An 18,365-nucleotide genomic window follows, 5' to 3' on the forward strand; every position below is an offset into this window, starting at 1 on the left:
CAGCACCACAAAGTTCTCCCAGCAGTCCTCCTGCTCGCGCTTCTCCTCGTAGACGCGTAGGAAAAGGGCTAGCTTCTCCGCCGAGCGGAAGCTCACGTCGAACTCGCGGCTGCCGGGGATCTGGATGACCGCGTAGATGTCGCTCGGGTCCATGCCTATGGAGCGCAGGATGAGCGCGCCGACCACGAAGTCCCGGGTCGGGCAGGCGCCCTCGTCTCCCTGGAAACAGATGCGCACGAGAAAGCGGCCCTTGCCCGGGCCAGCTGCTGGGCTCACCACCACCGCCTGATCGTCCTGGGGTTGCTGCTCAGCCTCGTCCTCCGCCGCACCGGGCCTGGCCGGGGTCGCCATGGCCGCCGTTTCGGCCTTCTTCCTCCTACCGGCCTCCGTTGCACCCTTCTTCTTGCGGGGGTCCGCCGTCTCGCCCGCCGGGTCTCTCCGGCGGCCCTTCGGGTCTCCGTGGCCTGCCGGGGGGAAGTCGCCGAGGCCCGGCGCCGCTAGGCCCGCGGGGGCGCCAAGCCCACCGCCCGCGCCGCTACTTTCCTCTTCCCGCCGGGGCGGTCGTGAGTCGCGGAACTCACCCTTCTTCTCGGCTAGGTTCTTCACCACCTGGGCCCAGCCCAACTTCTCGCGGCTGCCCTCGGCCTCCTCGGCCCGGGCTGCTGGGCGCGTGGGGGGCAGGAGTTGCTGCCGCCCCCTCTTCCTCTCTTCCTCCGCGCCGCCGCCGGTGGCCATTTTACCTCCTTCCCAGCATCCTCCACTCGCTCCCGCAGCCAAAGGGAGCCCATCGCGCGCGCCCGCGGCCCGTCGGGGCTGTGAGGGTTTCGGGTTTTTTTTTTTTTTCTTTTTTTTTCTTTTTGAAATTTGACGCTTCTCTGCCCCGCCCCGCCAAAATATATTTACACGCGGCGCAAGGCGGCCAGCGCTTGCCGGGAGCCCCCTGGTAACGGCTGAGCCTAGTTTCCAACAGGGCGTACTCCTCGGCACCACCGCGGGATGGGGAACTTGGAGCGCGTCCCTGTCCCTTGCGAGGGTTTGGCAGCCGTGGGCCTCGCTCTCGAGGATTTGGTATTTCGCAAGCGGTCCTTGATGATTCATTCAAGCAGCATTACTAACGGCCCTCAGCCTAAAGGCGGGACAGAGTTGAGAAAGATCTTGCCCATTTTTTCTATTTATACCTTTTCTATTAAAAACAAAAGCAAAACGTTGCTCTCTCACAATGTGTTATTTTCCCGACGTTGGATTATGAACATTTTCAAACAACGTTGAAAGAATTGTACAGTAAACATTTTATCTTTAACTTTTTAATATTTTAACTTCCTATCGTTAAAATTTTACTATACTTTATCACACCTATCATCCATACCTATATCCATCAGTCCTTATTTTTTTTGCTACATTTCCAAGTAAGTCATATTGCATTCTTTTAAAAAAGATCTCCAGCAGACTTATGATGACAATTATATCGAGCACTTAAGTGCCCTGTGCTGCTCTAAGCACACTGCAAGCTTTATTACATGAAATCTTCCCAAAACAATGCTGTAATAACACATTTTACAGGACGCAGGGGCTTGGAGACGGGCTTAAATCATTTTGCCAAATGACAGAGTTAATAGATGGCCCCACACGTAGATGGCTTATATTTATTAAACCGCTTTGCTTCTCACATTGTGGATCAGGACTATTTGCATCAGACTCTCCAGGAAACATATTAACACAGATTCCTGGTTCAAGTTAGCACTGGACAGGATCTCTTTCTCATCTGTCTCAATTAGTGCTTTGGAAACATTGATAAAATTTGGGTGGCTGAGAGGATGGGTTTAATATCCTTTGTCAGCTTTGTTTTTTTTTTTTTTCATCATATCTGTGTGCATTTCAGTGACCTTTCTGATTTTAGTGAAAGAAAAGGTGGATTGTGGAGTCAGGGAGACCCTAGCTTGAATCTGAGGGCTTCAAATCTCATTCTTGTTACATGGGGCCAGTGACCTCAGTTTTCATGCCCTCAATTCACTCACCCATAACAGAGGAATTTAACATCTTTCAGAGGACTAATGTAAGGTTTCAAGGATATAAGCTGTGTTAAAGAGCTTGGTCCACAGTGGGTTTTCTAGAGAGGTTACAGGATTGGGTAATTTAATGGCTTAATGCTATAATAACAGATTCCCTTCACTTTCCTCATTCCATTCAGTTAACTCTGCTCACAGTTCCACAATTCTGGGAATGCCACACAGATAGGGACAGTATCTAGTTGCAGATGAGGGAATGTTTTTCTGTAATTAAAAAAAAATTTTAAGTATGATAAAAATCTTTCTCAAAAGCCTCTGAATAGACTTCTCACCCTGTCTCCTTGGCCAGACTTATCACATGCGTATGACTAAACCTAAATAGCTAGCAAGGGAAATGGGCCCACCAAGTCTAGCTCAGACTAATCATGATTACTAGAGCTGGAACTAGGACTGGGGCTGGGGCCTGCCTCCTCTAAAGCCAATGCATACCTAGCAAGATCAGGTGTTGTTAGCTGGGGTGAAAGGGAGAAATGGCTGTTGGGTAGGCAACACCTGGGTCTGCCACATACCTCCCATTTTTTAACTGTTTCCTGATACAGAGCTTCCCAGCTGCAGAGCCATGGTACAGTGGGCTCTGCAAATGAGAGTGCCCAATATGGTGATTCCCTCAGCTTTAGGGGCAGCCAAGAGGGTCCTTCCTGTATGGCCAGAATACCTACACTGATTGCTTTTACTACAGCAGTCTCTTATGTTTACCAGTCTCTTATGTGTGCAAAGCAATTTAAAACATTTTTCTATGATTTTTAAGAGGGGAAGAAGGTTGAGAGCCCTGGCTTAGTATCTTCTAATAACATTCTCATATTGAAGTTTAGGTGATTTCAAATTATTTGCTCTTCTCCAAATTATTTTTAAAATGTAATGCACTTTTAAATTTATGCTCTATTTAGCAAAATGGAGCGTGGAGAGAGAACTGGAGTGGGGCAAGAGTGGAAGCTGATACTGTAGTCCAGGTGTGAGAAGAAAGCAGGTATGTATATGTATGAGTGCTGGTAGTAATATCACCCAAATATACTCAGAAGGTATTACTGACAGATTTGGATGAGTCAAAATTCCAGGAAGAGAGTTGTCATTTTGAGTTGGGGGAAACGTTTCTGGGGGAAAGGTTGCACATTAGTTACCTATTAGGCACCCAAGTGGAGATTCTGAGTGGGCAGTCGGATATATGTGGCTGGAATTCAGGGGAGAGGCTGAAGATGTAAATCTCGGAAGCATCTGGGTAGAGATGGCATCCAAAGTCACAAGAAACTGGAAGGGAGCACGTGGCATGTAAGTGGATAGAGAAAAAGAGAGGGCCGGATCTGAGTCACGGGGCAATCTAATAATAAAGAGAAGAGGAACCAGCAAAGGAGAAGAGAAGATAGGAAGCAACTCAAGAGAGTGGTTTCTTGGATGCCAAATTTAAAAAGTGTATCAAGGAGGGAGCGATCCATTGTGTCAAATGCTGCAGATAGACCAAGTAAGATGAGAACTGAGACGTGACCGTGAAGTTTAGCAAAGCGGAGGTCACTGGTGGCATTGACAAGGATAATTTCAGTGGAGAGGTGGAGAGTGAAAGCCTAACTAAAGAGGCGGAAAGGAATGGGAAAGAGGAGGCAAACCTCCCTAGGAGTTTAGCTGTGAAGTGAAGCAGAAATGGGAGGGTAGTTGGATGAGACGTGGTCACTTTTATTTTTTTAAATAGAAGAGATTAAAATATATTGGTATGCCGATGGGAATAATACAGAGGAGAGGGTGATGGAGAATAAAGGGAGAATTGCTAGGGCAATATTTTAGAGCAGATGAGAGGAGAAAATTCAGTGTGCTATTGTAAGACTCGGTCTCAGTAGGCAGTTTATACCTAGTTCTAAGAAGGAGGCAAGTTGGTGGGTAAAGGAAGTGATGTGAATTCGTGATCCTCAGGACTTTCTTAGTGAAATAGGAAGCAGAATCATTAGCTAGGAGTAAGGATGGGAAGGAAGTGATGGAGCTTTGAAGAGAGGAGAAATAGGACATAATTTTTTAGGGTAGTGGGCGGGGCCAGCTGAGGGGTATTTAAAACCAAGTTGAGACGTGGAGAGAGCTACATTTTGCCCTGCGAGATTAGTCCCTCTAGGCGCTCGGTAGTCTGAGTTCGTTTCCTTGGAGACGAAGACCGGGAGGAAGCGTCCGGTCTCGCTGGGAGGTTTGAGTGGCCTGTTACCGCGCAGTCCACTCCGAGACAAGGAAGTTGTAGAAGCCAAATAAATAAGCTTCCCAAGAGACCAGGTTCCCACAGGCTCACAACTCTTCATACATTTTCTCCAATGGCGCGCGTCTTTCCGAAGTAGGTCAAAGAAGCATCGCAGGGTGGTGGAGTGCGCATGCGTACTCTCCCTCGCCCGTGCCAGGAAGTTTTCCCGCGGTCTCTCGACCCCGCCCTCTCCTCTTCTTCGCGGTCTCTGAGTTCTGGCTTGGCTTGTGTTCCTAGTAAGCTGTGGTTTTGGGTTCGAGACCCCACGCCCCCTTCACGTTTGCTAATTGCAGCCCCATGGGTTGGGAATGATGAAAGTTCTTTACCGCCCCATCCACTTTCCAGATCCAGCCTCTCTGATAGTCGCTCCACAATCCACAAATTCCAGTCTCTGGTGAGTACCGAAGGGCTAGGGCGGGGATGGGGTGCTCCCTGACCCTGAGACTGCAGCCCTCCTGCCTTCCACCCCCGTGGCGGTGACTGTCCTGGGTGATAGAATCCAGAGACCTGAATTCCAGGCCCTGCTGTGTCACACATTTGCCGGGGGACCCGGGGCATGCCTCTGAATCTCAGTTTTCTCACCACTTTATCAGAATGTAAGGGTATATGATGCTGCTCTTTTATTTATCTCTGATTGTTACTCTGGTTCCCTGTGAGTCTTTTCCTTGCCTTCTGTTTCTCACAGTTCTTAGCACCTCACGGCCTGAATGTGCTTAGTTAATATTGGCAGGCTGATTAAAAAAAGTGATAGCCAACATTTGTGGAGCACTTACCACATGCTTTACAAATATCATCTCTCAGAATCCTTTCACCAACCTATGGAGGTAGGTTTTGTAATCAGATCCAGTTTACAGATGAGAAAATTGAGGCTCAAAGAGGTAAAGCCACTTGCTCAAGGTCACAGATATCTATCTGTAAGGGGTGAAGCTGAGATTTGAACCCACCAAGCTATGTGACTGGTTGTGTTATGTGTGGTAGGGTTATGTTCCAGAGCAGCGGTCCAAGCAGAAAATCAGGCCATCTACTCTGCTTCCAGTCCTACAAACCAGTGGCCTTAAGAAAAGCAAAGCGAAGACTTTGACTAGCATCCAGCCAGGTAGGTAGAGGTATTTAGGGGCTGGCGTGGGGGTTGGAAACAGGACAGAGTACATGCTCTTGGCCTTTGGTGACACCATTTATATTAGGGTAGGCTAACTGCTGTAATAAACAATCGCCAGATTTCAAGTATTAATACAGAAGCTTATTTTTCATTTATGTCAAAGTGGCCTGGGCAGGGTGGAGTAGGAATTAATCTTTCTATATGGTCATTCAGAGATCCAGGCTCCTTCAACCTGTGGCTCTGATGTTTTATTAAAGCCTTGAAATCCTTTGCTGGATACTTCTGCATCCAGGCAGCAGAGAGAGAGCAAGAATATGGATGATTTTGTGGGCAGGTTTTTTCAGAGCCCAGATTTGAAGTGACACATATCACTCCCACTCATATTCAGTCATTGACCATCACTAACTACAGGGAAGATGGGAAATGTGGCCCAGCAGTATGTGTCCAAGAGGAAAAGAAAACAGGGTTTGGTAGACTAAAGATAATCACTACCACGTCATTGTCATGCTTTCCAGGGGAGTTCTGAGGCCTTGGCTCAGGCACACATGGCTTCTGCCATTTACTCTTTTGGGAAAGGCATTCATTCTTCTGAACTTTAGTTTTCTCATTTGTAAAATGAGGATACTAATACTTACCTGATAGGATTGTTGTGAGAATTAAATGAGAAGTTTTCTTTTAATGCATTGTTGCTCAACCTTATCAGACTCACACTCCTTTTAATAACATATTTTGGGATATTCCTTTAGTATCCTGAGATAAACTTCATGGATAATATAACCTACCTACAAATATAATAAAAATTAATATAATGCCCTAACTATAAAATAAAGGAAAAGGAAAATTATTTGTTGTTAAATAACAAATTTTAGTATGTAAGTGCTCAGGATGGACACTGCTAGAAGCCATGATAGTCATAAACGTACTCATAGATGTAGAGTCCTGGTGAATATAACAGTTGCAAATACAGACTGACATATGATGGGATACTGAGACTCGAGTACTAGGGGGATTTTTTCATTGTGGCCATGACTTCCAGAGTGGTGTCATTTCTTGGTAGAGTTCTAAACAAAATAAAGTGCAATCTTTCTCTTGATTGTAGCTGCTTTCTGGGAAAATTCAGCATTACAGTAAAGCCTTGAAAACTGTTTTTTATGTTTATATGTGAAACTGAGTCAGGTTCTGGGATTGGTTCATTGTAAATAAAGTTTTCACCTATATCTGGTAGGACTTTGGAAAATCAAGCAGGACATAGGAGCATTCTGTGTTCTTTGGGGTTGTCCTGTTCTTGGGGATGTCTAAGATCTCTGTCCCCTCACTCACAGATGCCATTTGGGACCCCCAATATTTGTGAGAACTCTGTCAATGTATCTCAACACCGTTGTTGAAAGTCATTGATGTGAAGTGATGAGCACAAGCCCTGGTGGTAGTGACAGAATTTTTGTCTTTGACTCTAGACCTTATTCAAACAGCATGTACAAGGAAACTCTTGCCCTTTTATTTCACTGGGGAGCAGTGAGGTATGTAACAGACACAACCACAACAAGCACAAGAGCAATTAACATACGTCAAGCACTTATTTTGTGCCAGATGCTGTCCTCAGCACTTTACATGTATCACTTCATTTAATCTTCCCAGCAACCCTGTGAGGTAGGTGCTGTTATTATTACCTCCTCTTACAGATGAGGCACAGACAGGTATAACTTCTAAGGTCACACAGTATAACCAGGCTGTTAAATTCAACAGTTTGGCTCCAGGACCCACAGTCTTAACCACATATAGGTGGAGAGAGTGTGAGCACTGGAGAAATGTAGACCTGAGTTGGTGCTCTAGTTTCCCTTCTTGCTAGCAATTCCATCTTAGTTACCTATCACAGCCTCAGTTTCCTTCCCTGTGGAAATGGGCACAAAGATTCTTACTTTATGCAAGTGAAATAATCTATGTAAATAATAATGATGATAATAGCTATCATTCACTGAATACTTATTTCGTGTCAAGCTCTGTTTTAGAAGATTTATTCATTCATTCATTTATTCATATATTTATTCAGCAGCAGTCTTTCTGAGCCCCCAAGCGCCTGGCATTGGGCTGAGTGTTCTTGATAGTGAAAGAGACAAATGGATTTCTAGCCACATCGAGTTCATGATCCCAACCTCAAACATTTAACTACTAAAACTTTAAATACTCTTGAGATAGAAGGAAGTTATCATCTCATTCATTCCTTACAAAGACTTGGGAGATGCTCTCTCCACCATTTTACAGGTGAGGAAACTGAAGCTTAGGTTGGTAACATGTCTTGTGCAAAGTCATGTTCTTGAGGGCAGCTTTTGTGTACTAATCAGCTGATTCTACTAAGATAGAATAGCTCTATACCTTCCTAGTCCTCCTTTTTAGAACTAGAAAACCCCTGGACATAACACAATAGACAAACAGAAAGAGTCCAAAAACTGGAAAGAAGAAGGTAGGCTGCCAGAGTGCTGAGCATACATAATCATTTGGCCTTCCTGCTATATATCTATCAACAGTACTACCTTAAAGGTTAAATAGAATCCAGAGTAATATCTAAAACATCCAGATACAATTGAAATCACTTGTCATACCAAGAATAAGGAAAATCACAATATGAATGAGAAAAGACAGATATTAACACCAAAATGAATCAGATAGAATTATTTGACTGTCCCTGTTTACAGATGACATGACTGTCTATGTACAAAATCTTAAGGAATCTACTAAATCTAAAAAAGCTAGAATTATTAAGCGAGTACATCAAGGTTGCAGGATGCAAGTACCATGCACAAAAATCAATCACATTTCTATGTACTAATGAGTATGTGGAAACCAAAATTAAAAAAAAGACAGTACATTTACAGTCACTCCAAAGAAAATGAAATATTTAGGTATAAAGTGAACAAAACATGCAGGATTTGTATGCTGAAAATTACTCAATGCCGATGAAAGAAATCAAAGAAGACCTAAATTAATGTAGAGACATACTGTGTACATGGAATAGAAGACTAAACATGGTAAAGTTGTCAGTTATCCCCAGATTGATCTATATGTTATGTAATTCCTATCAAAATCTCAGCAATGTTTTGTAGACATAGACAGGTTTACTTTAAAATTTATATAGAAAAGCAAGGCCATAGAATAAATAAGACAGTTTTGTAAAAGAAGAATAATGAGAAAAATCACTTTATGTGATATTAAGACCTGCTGTTTTGCCATAACAATCAAGACAACATAGTGTTGGCAGGAAGATATATACATAGATCAATGGAACAGAATAGAGAAACCAGAAATAGAGCCACACAAATATGCCTGATTTTTGACAAAGGTACAAAAGCGATTCAGTGGAGGAAAGAAAGCCTTTTCCACAGATGGTGCTGGAGCAATTGGACATCCATAGGCAAAAAAATGAACCTTGATTTAAGCCTCACAACTTACACAAAAATTAACTCAAAATGTAAATGTAGAATGTAATCATAATTACATGTAAAATGTAAAATGTAAAAGTGTGAAACTTTCAGAAAACATAAGGGAGAAAAATCTTTGGGACCAAGTGAAGGGTTCTTAAACTTTACTCAGACAGCTTGATCCATAAAAAAAAAAATGAAATAAATGGATAAGTTTCACTTCATCAAAATTAAAAACTTTTGTTCTGTAAAAGACTGTTAAGAGGATGAAAAGACAAGCTACAGACTTGGAGAAAATATTTGCAAACCACATATCTGACAAATGACTGCTATGTAGAATATATCAAGAAATCTCAAAACAGAAAAATTATTCAATTAGAAAATGGGCAAAAGACATGAAGAGGCATTTCACCAGAGAGGATATATAGATGGTAAATAAGCACATGAAAAGATCTTCAACATCATTATCCATTAGGAATATGCGAATTAAACTCCAATGAGATGTCACTGCACATCTCTCAGAATGGCTAACGTGAAAAATAGTGATAACACCAAATGCTGGCAAAGAGAAGAAGTTGGATCATGCATACATTGCTAGTGGGAATGTGAAATGGAGCAGCCCCTAATGAAACTAAACATGTAATTACCATAATGATCAACAATTGCAGGCTTGGGCATTTATTCCAGAGAAATGAAAACTTACGGTCACACAAAGACTAGTACATGAATGTTTCATAGCACGCTTATTCATAATGCCTCCAAACTGAAAACAGTCCAAATGTCCTTCAGTGGGTGAATGGTTAAACAATCTATGGTACAGACACACCATGGAATACTATTCAGTAATAAAAAGGAAAGAACTATTGCTATCCTCAATAACTTGGATGAATCTCCAGAGAATTTTGCCGAGGGAAAAAAGTCAATCCCAGAAGTTATATGCTATATAATTCCATATATATGACATTCTGGAAATGACAAAATTATAGATGGAGAACAGATTAGTGGTTGCTAGGCTTAGAGACCGAGGTGAAGGAGGATGGTAAGGGGAGAGAAGTAGGTGTGGCTACAAAGGCCATGAGCTATCCTTGCGATGGAACTGTTCTGTATCTTGCCCATCTTAACCTTGCCCGTCAATATCCTGGTTGCGATATTGTACTTAGTTTTGCAAGCTGCTACCATTGGGAAAAACTGAGTTAAGGGTATATAGGATTTGTCTTTATTGTTTCTTAAAACTGCATGTAATCTGATCTCAAAATAAAAAGTTTAATTAAAAAAAGAAAAAGATAAATCAGGGCTATTACCACTAACGAAAAGATATACCCCTTATTAAGGCTACAGATCTTCTTAAGTACTTAAGTTCAACTTACAAATCTTATTGTTTTTATGAACACTTGTAATGTGTTTTGGAACTTGGTTAAAACACTTGTAATGTGTTTTGGAACTTGGTTAATTAAATTCTTCTAAACCTTTTAAGCCACATTTAAATTTTTCATTTTTATTTTCATTTTCAAATAGTTTACTTGTCTGATTAACAAAAACCATTGGATATTTACATAATTCTTGTACATCTATACTGTTTTTTCCTATACATATCTATGATAAAGTTTAATTTATAATTTAGGCACAGTAAGAGATGAACAACAATAACTGATAATAAACTAGAACAATTATAACAATATACTGTAATAAAAGTTATATGAATATGGTCTCTCTCACTGTCGTAATATCTTGTATCATACTCACCCTTCTTGTGACGATGTGCGATGATACAATGCCTATGTGATGAGATGAAGCGAGGTGAATGATGTAGGCGCTGTGACATAGCATTAGGCTGCTGTTGACCTGATGATACGTCAAGAAGAGGATCATTGAGCCATGATGATGACGTCTTCACCCACAAATTTAATGTCTTTTCCATCTTAACTAAACACTTATCACGCACTGTGGCTGCATCTTTTGCAATTTGAGGTGTGAAGCACTGTGGCTGCATCTTTTGCAATTTGAGGTGTGACAGCAAAACTAGCACAGATTTCCTTTTCCTTCTTCATAATTTCACAGATAGAAGATTCATTCTTACCATAGATCTTTGTTATCTTAGTGCACAATATTTTTTTCTTGTTAATGTTGAGAACGTTCAGCTTTTCACTTAAAGGAAGCACTCTATGGCTTCTCTTTGGTGTATCCGAATTGCCAACATCACTACTCTTGTGCTTTGGGGCCATTGTTAAGTAAAATAAGGGTGACTTGAACACAAGCACTGCAGTACAGAGACAGTGGATCTGATAACCCTGATGGCTGCTAAGTGACTAATGGGTGTGGAGCATATATAGTGGGAAGATGCTGGAGAGTTGATTCATGTCTGCCAGGGATGGAGCAGAACAGTGTAGTACGATGTTTTATCATACTACGCAGAACAGTGCGCAGTTTAAAACTTATGAGTTGTTTATTTCTGGAATTTTCCATTATATATTTTCAGACTGCGGTTGACCATGGGTAACTGAAATTGCAGAAAGTGAAACTGTGGTTAAGTGGGAGTGGTGGTGGCGGCTGCTGTACAGATAATTCATAACTTTAACATAAAATTATTTTAATTTACTTCATTACTTTAATACTTAATGTGAAATTTTCTAGGATTAAGAATAATGATCCATAAAGAATTATTTTTCTGAAATGAACCGGGTTGTACCTGGAGCAGGGATTTTGGTAGGGGCTGAGTGCAGCTGCAGCATTTGTGGCAATCTGGGTGACTCACTTCATGCCCGTGCAGGACACGCTGAGAAGAAGCAAAGATTCTAAGAACATGCCCTCCAAATGCCTTATTCTGATCTGAATTATTTTCCTATACTGCTTATGTGGCAGGACTACAGCTTTTATAGGTATTTCAGAGACAACCAGTTAGAGTTTTGCATAGCTCCTGTGCCTTTGCCTGGTGGCGTGATCCTGATCCCAATCCTCAGGTCATTAGTAATAACTGACAACTAGTAGTGTATACCTAGTACTGTGTATTCAGCACTGAATATATGTTGGGTGCTAGTCTAAATACTTTAAAGTATAGTACATTTTTATTTAATCTTCACAACGACCCTATGAGGTAGACATGATGATTATTCCTATTTTACAGATGAGGAATCTGAGGGACAGAGAGGTCATGTGACCTGCCCAAGGTCCCACAGCTGGTAGAAGGCAGAGCCCGGATTCAAACCCAGGCTGTCTGGATCATTAGTTCTTGCTCTTACCCCTTCTCTCTTTGAGCTTGCCATAGGCCAGGTTGGTGGGAGAGATTGGGGGTGCTTGGCTGTTTCCTATAGCTATCGCTCTTCTTTCCCCTGTCCGTATCCATAGTCGCTTTGGTATGTAGAAATCTGGGCTTCTCTGTCCCTTATATCAAGGCACAGAGAGGGGCCCGGGAGCTTAATGATGGATGTGAGTTTCATCCTTTGTCTCACTGTCACATATTATAAGTCTGTGAGGAGGTGGGGCTGGGGCCTGGGCCATCTCTCATGGATAGTGCATTCCCTGAGACTTGACCCCAAGCCTGACTATATCCTCACTCTCTCTGCCCTGTTTTATGCTCTAGAGTATTCCAAGCCCACCATGTTGATGACAAGTCAGCTGAAGAATCTACAAGAACTGCACAGAGCGAAGTCAGACTCTGGGAAGATGCAGGCCAATATCCGGCTAATGAGGGTATGAGGAGCAGCCTCCCATAGGCACTGGGGCCCAGGGAGGAGGCAGGGGGATGGTGGTAGCAAACATGCACCGAGCACTTTGTGGGTGTCTGATTTGACTCATTTCCTCCTCACAGCAACCCCATGGGCATGCTTATCATCATCACTTTTCTACAGATGGGAAAACTGAGGTGCAGGGAGGTAAATGACTTACACCAGGTCACAGCTAGAAAGTGGCAGTACCAGGGGTCAGAGCCAGTTCAGCAAAGTGCCGTTGTGTTTTAAGACTCAGGAAAACAATCAGAATCCTTTTTTATTTCACTGCATTAGGAACACAGTCTAGTGGTTTGTTCATTTTAAAATTTCCAGTAAATTCCTTTCATGGAATACAGTGCACCTTGAAGTAAGGCTTAGAAGCTTATATTAATTTTTTCACATCAACTGATACAATTTTGGATAATTAATTTTCTCCATTGTTTTTGATGGCCTCAAAGTATTTGAAATGACTAAAAGAAGAGAGAGCTTTCATGTCTATAGCAGAAAGTAAAATCCTAAATACTATAGGAGAATTCTTAACTTCTCCAAGAAAGTATTTAATAGCTCAGTGAATAATGACTGCTATGTAAAGAAATAGGGGAAAATGTATTTACCTTGAAACCTTATTTTCCCTTTAACCTTTAGTTTTGCAAAATGGTTTAGAGGCAGCCCAGAATTCTTAAAGGAGGAACTCACATTTCTGTTATTTTTATACTGACTTTAGAAGGATTCATGAGTTTTTGTTTGATATAAAACATGAACTTGGATAATTTGGCTCTAAAACCTGTGCTCCTAACCAGTTCCTAATACTGTCTCACAATCATTCATTCATTTAGTCAGCAGATGTATTGAGCACCTACTATGTACCAGGCCCTATTCTAGAGTGGGGATTCATCAGTGGTGTGGTCTCTGACATTAGGTAACTCATATTTTACCAGGGGAGACAGACAATAAACAAGTCAAATAAATTTATAATATGTGTGGTGATGCTAAGAACTATAAAGAGGCATAAAGATAAATTTAGGGGGCTAGAAAAGCACGGAGGAGGGAGTTGCTGTGACTGTTTTAAACAGGTGATCAGGGAAGGCTGCTAAGGTGACATCTGAGGGAGCAATCTTCCAGGCAGAAACCACAAATACAAAGTCCCTGAGGTTGGTATGAGATTGATGTGAGATCTGTGTGGCTAGAACAGGTCATGAAGAAAGACGGTGGGGTGTGGGGGGTAAGGGGAGTAGCTTGTATACGGCCTTGCAGTCATGATTAGGCTTTGTGTGTTTATACTGAGTAAGACAGAAAGACCCCAGAGGATTCTGAGTAGAGCAGGGACGTGATCTGACTTAGGTTTTTGCAGGAGTCCTTGGGCTGCTGCTGTGTGGAGAATGGACTTGTAGAGACAAGGGGCAAACAGAGGAAGGGAGCAGAAACTACCCAGTTGGTTGGTTCTGGAGATGGAGAAGGATCTTGACTCTGCCTCTCAGCCTCAGGACAATTATTTATTCAATCCGCAACTCTTGAGAGAGTGCCTACCATGTTCCAGGCACCAGGCTGGGTGTTGGGGACACAGCTATAAACATAGAACTCAGCATATGTGCTGTTATAGAGCTCACACATTATTGGGGAGACACATAATAAATGCATTTAAAAAGTCCAAAGACTAGGTACTAATCAGCTTATTCAACCCATGCTTATGAGCTCTAGGCACTGACCTGTGTGCTGGAGATAGGGCTGTGACAAAGCAACCAATGCCCCTGCTCTCCTGGCTGTGACTTTCTAGTGGGGGAGACAGACAGGAAACAAGATAATAAGAAAAATATCTGTTATGTTGGAGGGTGATAAGTCCTAGGAGGAAACAAATTGAAAAAAGAGGAGACATAATTACAGTTATGTAACTGCAGATTGGGGTAAGGATCAGGAGGGAAGTGAGGTCTAGTGTTTCTACACTACATCTAGTAGTCGGGGAAGATCCATTTCTAGAGAAGCAGTTATTAATCCTAGAGTTTAACAGAATCACCAGGAGTGGGGTGTGGTAACAGTATGGATTCCTGGCGCCAGCCCCACCAGTGCTAGCTCAGTGGGCCTGAGACTGGGAGACTGGCATTTTTCACAAGAACTTCTGGTCCCTGTGGGCCATATTTGGAAATATTTTGTTCTGGAGATGTGGAGGCAAGATAGTGGAGCAGCTGGGAATCCAGACTTCAAGAATAACAGCTCTGCTATGTATGACCCTGGGTAAGTTACTGAATCTTTCTGACCCTCGGTTTCTGCTTCTATGAAGTGGGGGTAATAATAGTGCCAAGTGAGCTAGTGCATGTGACATTCTTAGTACAGTTTCAGCATGTAGTAAGGACTCCATAGATTTGCCCTATTACTCTTATTATTATGTGAGGAATATGGGAGCTGAGGGCTAGTATGGGACAGGGGCTCTAGCAGAGGACAGGAATGAGGAAAAAAGAATAAAGGGGAGAGCGCATCGGTGTGGCAGAGGTGGAGGGTTAGAGCCAGTGAGAGTAGTGTCAGCTCCTGTTCACTGAGTGCACACTGAGCATACGAGGCCTTGCCACTAAGTGGCTTGATTGCGAATATGATCACATATATTTTTACAGCAGGTCTCTGAAGCAGATATGAGTTTCCTCACCTTTAGAATGAGTATAGTAAGGCTCTGGGAACCTAACTTGTCTAGTTTCCCTTAGGTGGTAAGTGGCGGAGGTGGGATTTGACCTAACATCCACATCTTAATCACTTTGAGGTTCAGTCACACCTTGCAGCTTTAAGCCCTCTCAGTTCCTTGTCTTAGCATGATGGAAAGACAGACAGTGAGAGTCAGAAGTCTGCCTTTCCAGTTCCGGTACTACCACTTCCTGGCTGTGTGACTTTGGGCAAGTCACTTATTAACCTGTCTGAGCTTTCAACCAACAGTAAAATAGTAAACATAGGACTGTTGGAGGATGAACTGATACTGTGTGCCACGTGCTGAGTGAGACACAGTGCCCAGCACATAGTAGGCCCTCGCCAATTGTTATTGTTGTTGTTATTGTAGATTTTGTGTCCCTGCCTATGGGTGACTTTAGGCAAGTCACTTAATCCCTTGGACCATCATTGTTTCCACAGGAATGTTGTATGAAATGAGAGATTACTCACTCAGCTCAGCTGCCTTATGAGAAGTGGTAGCAGTTATCACCCACTCTGTCTCCCCAGACATGGCCCATCACCTCTGCCACCTTCTTACCTACCTGTGGCGTTTTCTATTATAATTATTTTTACTACTATATTTCATTGATTCTAGGAAGGCATTGATAATTGCACCTTTATTTTATTTACTCATTAATAAAATGTTTGTCAGATTGCGACATGCGCCAACTGTAAGATGCATCTCCACCTCAGAAACGTAAAAGTATGGGAAAATGGGCATTTTAGGATGGATGAAGTAGTCGGAGGTGCCCTGATACAGACAATGGGGAACCGCCTCCCGGCACAGTTGCATTTACCAGTCAAGGCCGCAAGGGGGCGAATGTCCGGCTGGAGGGAAGTGGTCCCCTAGCTGCCCGTGGCTCCAGCCGGCCTGGTGCAGCACCGCCCACCATTCTCTTCCCTCCGTCTGCAGAAGATGCTCAGGAACCGGCAGACTTCACTCCAGGAGCTCCGAAACCACGAGGACTTCATCACCAAACTAAATCAGAAGCTGATCAAGAATATCCAGGACATGGAGGACAGCTCAACCCTGAAAGTGCGGGCGCTGCTGCAGCAGCAGGACATCCTTGGGGTGAGGCTCTACTGTGGCCCCGAAGCCCCGCCTCTGCGTCTCGGTCCTGCCCACTGCGCCACCCTCCTGACACTGGCGCGCTCTCCTGGCCCCTCCCTGCGGGTTGCAGAGCAGCTGCTTCCATCTGGAAGATACATCTTACATACTTTGCGCCACCTGCCTGGGCTTTGTAATCAGACTAAGATGGGGAGCTCATCCCAATGCCTACATTTATTAGCTAGGAGACTTTGAGTTAACTTTGCGCTCTGTAAATAAAGCAGGGCTCAATAGCACTCAACTCCCAAGGGGAGTTATACTTGGCACACAATAGGTGTGCAAGGGAAAGTAGCTGGTACTACCACCACCAGGAGCAAATACTTATACAATGTAACACTAGTGATTTGTTTATACTCATAATCCTTATAACAGAGTTGTGAGGTGGATATTGTTATTATCTTTATTTTATATGTGAAGAAATGGAAACACAGAGAGGCTAGGTGACTTGCTCAAGGTCGCTCTCAGGGTTACCCGTCTAGCATCTGAGATTTGGGCCCAGGCAGTCTGACACCAGGATCTGTGTTCTTTCCACCAGGCTGTGATTACCACCCTCATCCAGTGGTGGTACTTCCAGTCTGTGGGTGAAGAGTGACTTTGCGGAGAGCCCAGGGAATGTCCTTGGCCTTCTCTAGGAGAGGCTGTGGTGAGAGGCTAAAAGTTCACAAGGTGACCAGGAGTTTGGGCTTGAGAAGAGTCAGAGAAAATGATTTAATGGAGAAGTGATTCCCCTCTGACTGCAGTCTGCCCAGAAAGAAGAGGGACTGAGCTCACCAGAGCCTGTGAGATGAAAATAAAATTAAGTCTTGGAGACTCAACTGATCTGCTCGGGCTGCCATAACAAAATACCACAGACCAGGTAGCTTGAATGACCAAAATTTATTTTGTCAGTTCTGAAGACTGGCGAGACCAGGCGGGTGAGACCTCTCTCCTTGGGATGCAGACGGCTGTCTTCTTCTTGTGCTTTCACATGGCCTTTCCTCTGTGCTCACATTGAGTGAGAGAGATCTCTAGCATCTCTTCAGCTTATAAGGACACTAGTCCTGTAGGATTAGGACCCCACCCTTTTGACCTCATTTATCATTAATTACCTTCCTAAAGGCCTTATCTCCAAATACAGTCACATTAGGCATTGGGGCTTCAATATATGAATTTGGGGGAGGGGACACAATTCAGTCTATAACAGAGACCAAGGACATACAGAGTTATTCAGTCCAAGGAAACGTAATAGAATATTCTCCATACTTAGACAAAGTCTTTCTCTGATTTTCTGTCTTTGGTTCATTAATACATTTTTTGTTCATCCTGAGTGCTTCCTGTGGGCCCTTGGGAAAGAGCACTTTGAAAGCTATGCTATTTGTGTGTGATGGGGATAAGGGACTTGGAGTTGGGGGGTGGGGTGCTCTAATTCAGACATGGAGGGACAGGAAGGCTTCCCAGAGAAAGTGATTCGATTCTTGAAACCTGCAGACATAGGTGTTAACTGGTAGAGAGCAGATGGTTGTTCCGGCAGAGAAATGAGGTGAGGAGCATAGCTGGCTCAAGGAACCACATGTTGCTAGACAATAAGGTATGAGGAATGGATCAGAGAGAGATGAGATTGGCCCCAGCCAGATGGAGGAGGGCCTTGTCAGCCAAGGTAAGGAGTTTGGACCTTATTTATGCGGCACAGGGGAGCCATTGGAAGGTTTTAAATAGGAGAGGGACAGGGTTGCTCTAATTTTAAAGAAAGATCATTCTGACTGCTGTGTGGAGAATTGATCAAAGGGGAGGACCAGTTAAGAGTAGCTGTTATATTTCTGGCGATGAAAACAACTAAAATAAGATAGTGGCAGTGGGGATGGAGAGAAGAATGTGGCCATGAGGGCTATTTTGGGGGTAAAATCCATACCACTTGGTGACATTTTAGGTGAGAGAGGGGAGTAAGGACTGATGCCTGGGTTTGGGCCTGTGTGCCTGGGTGTGTGGTAGGGCCACTGGCTGAGGTGGTGGTAGGAAGTGGGAACATATGGAGAGGGTAGGGGCAGTAAGTGACTACTTTCCAGCCTCTGGTCAGGTTCCTGGGCCTGGGGGTGGGGTTG

At 43.4% G+C, this 18,365-nt stretch overlaps 2 protein-coding genes across 5 annotated transcripts in view; one reads left to right on the plus strand and one right to left on the minus strand.

Moving 5' to 3' along the window:
* Positions 1-1,274, minus strand: part of ZCCHC3 (zinc finger CCHC-type containing 3) — a 3,183-nt gene extending 1,909 nt beyond the window's left edge. The window contains 1 exon segment of the mRNA XM_006927070.3: positions 3-1,274. Within this exon segment, the coding sequence (XP_006927132.2) occupies positions 3-1,098 (1,096 nt within the window). The 5' untranslated portion in view covers positions 1,099-1,274.
* A 1,911-nt stretch (positions 1,275-3,185) lies between these two features.
* Positions 3,186-17,593, plus strand: CUNH20orf96 (chromosome unknown C20orf96 homolog). Of its 4 annotated transcripts, none has more exons than XM_025039856.1 (5): positions 3,186-3,332; positions 4,621-4,669; positions 5,254-5,371; positions 12,365-12,474; positions 16,093-17,593. In XM_025039856.1, the coding sequence occupies exons 1-5, from the start codon at positions 3,229-3,231 to the stop codon at positions 16,480-16,482; spliced, it is 771 nt and encodes a 256-aa protein (XP_024895624.1). In that variant the 5' UTR covers positions 3,186-3,228; the 3' UTR covers positions 16,483-17,593. The 4 variants fall into 4 exon arrangements, with proteins under 4 accessions (XP_024895624.1, XP_024895625.1, XP_015452768.1 ...); XM_025039857.1 differs by lacking the exon at positions 3,186-3,332 and adding an exon at positions 4,141-4,368; XM_015597282.2 differs by lacking the exon at positions 3,186-3,332 and having other exon boundaries at positions 4,375-4,669; positions 16,093-16,251; positions 16,823-17,593.
* Positions 17,594-18,365: the final 772 nt, after the last annotated feature.

Source organism: Pteropus alecto, unplaced genomic scaffold (genome assembly GCF_000325575.1).
Source record: "Pteropus alecto unplaced genomic scaffold, ASM32557v1 scaffold45, whole genome shotgun sequence".
NCBI lineage: Eukaryota > Metazoa > Chordata > Mammalia > Chiroptera > Pteropodidae > Pteropus > Pteropus alecto.

Excerpts from the sequence above, each read along its gene's own strand:
- CUNH20orf96 (XM_025039855.1), top strand. The coding sequence starts at position 4,406 with ATGCGTACTCTCCCTCGCCCGTGCCAGGAAGTTTTCCCGCGGTCTCTC. Across the intron at positions 4,670-5,253 it reads TCCACAAATTCCAGTCTCTG|GGTTATGTTCCAGAGCAGCG; the intron begins GTGAGTACCGAA and ends TATGTGTGGTAG. Across the intron at positions 5,372-12,364 it reads TTTGACTAGCATCCAGCCAG|AGTATTCCAAGCCCACCATG; the intron begins GTAGGTAGAGGT and ends TTTATGCTCTAG.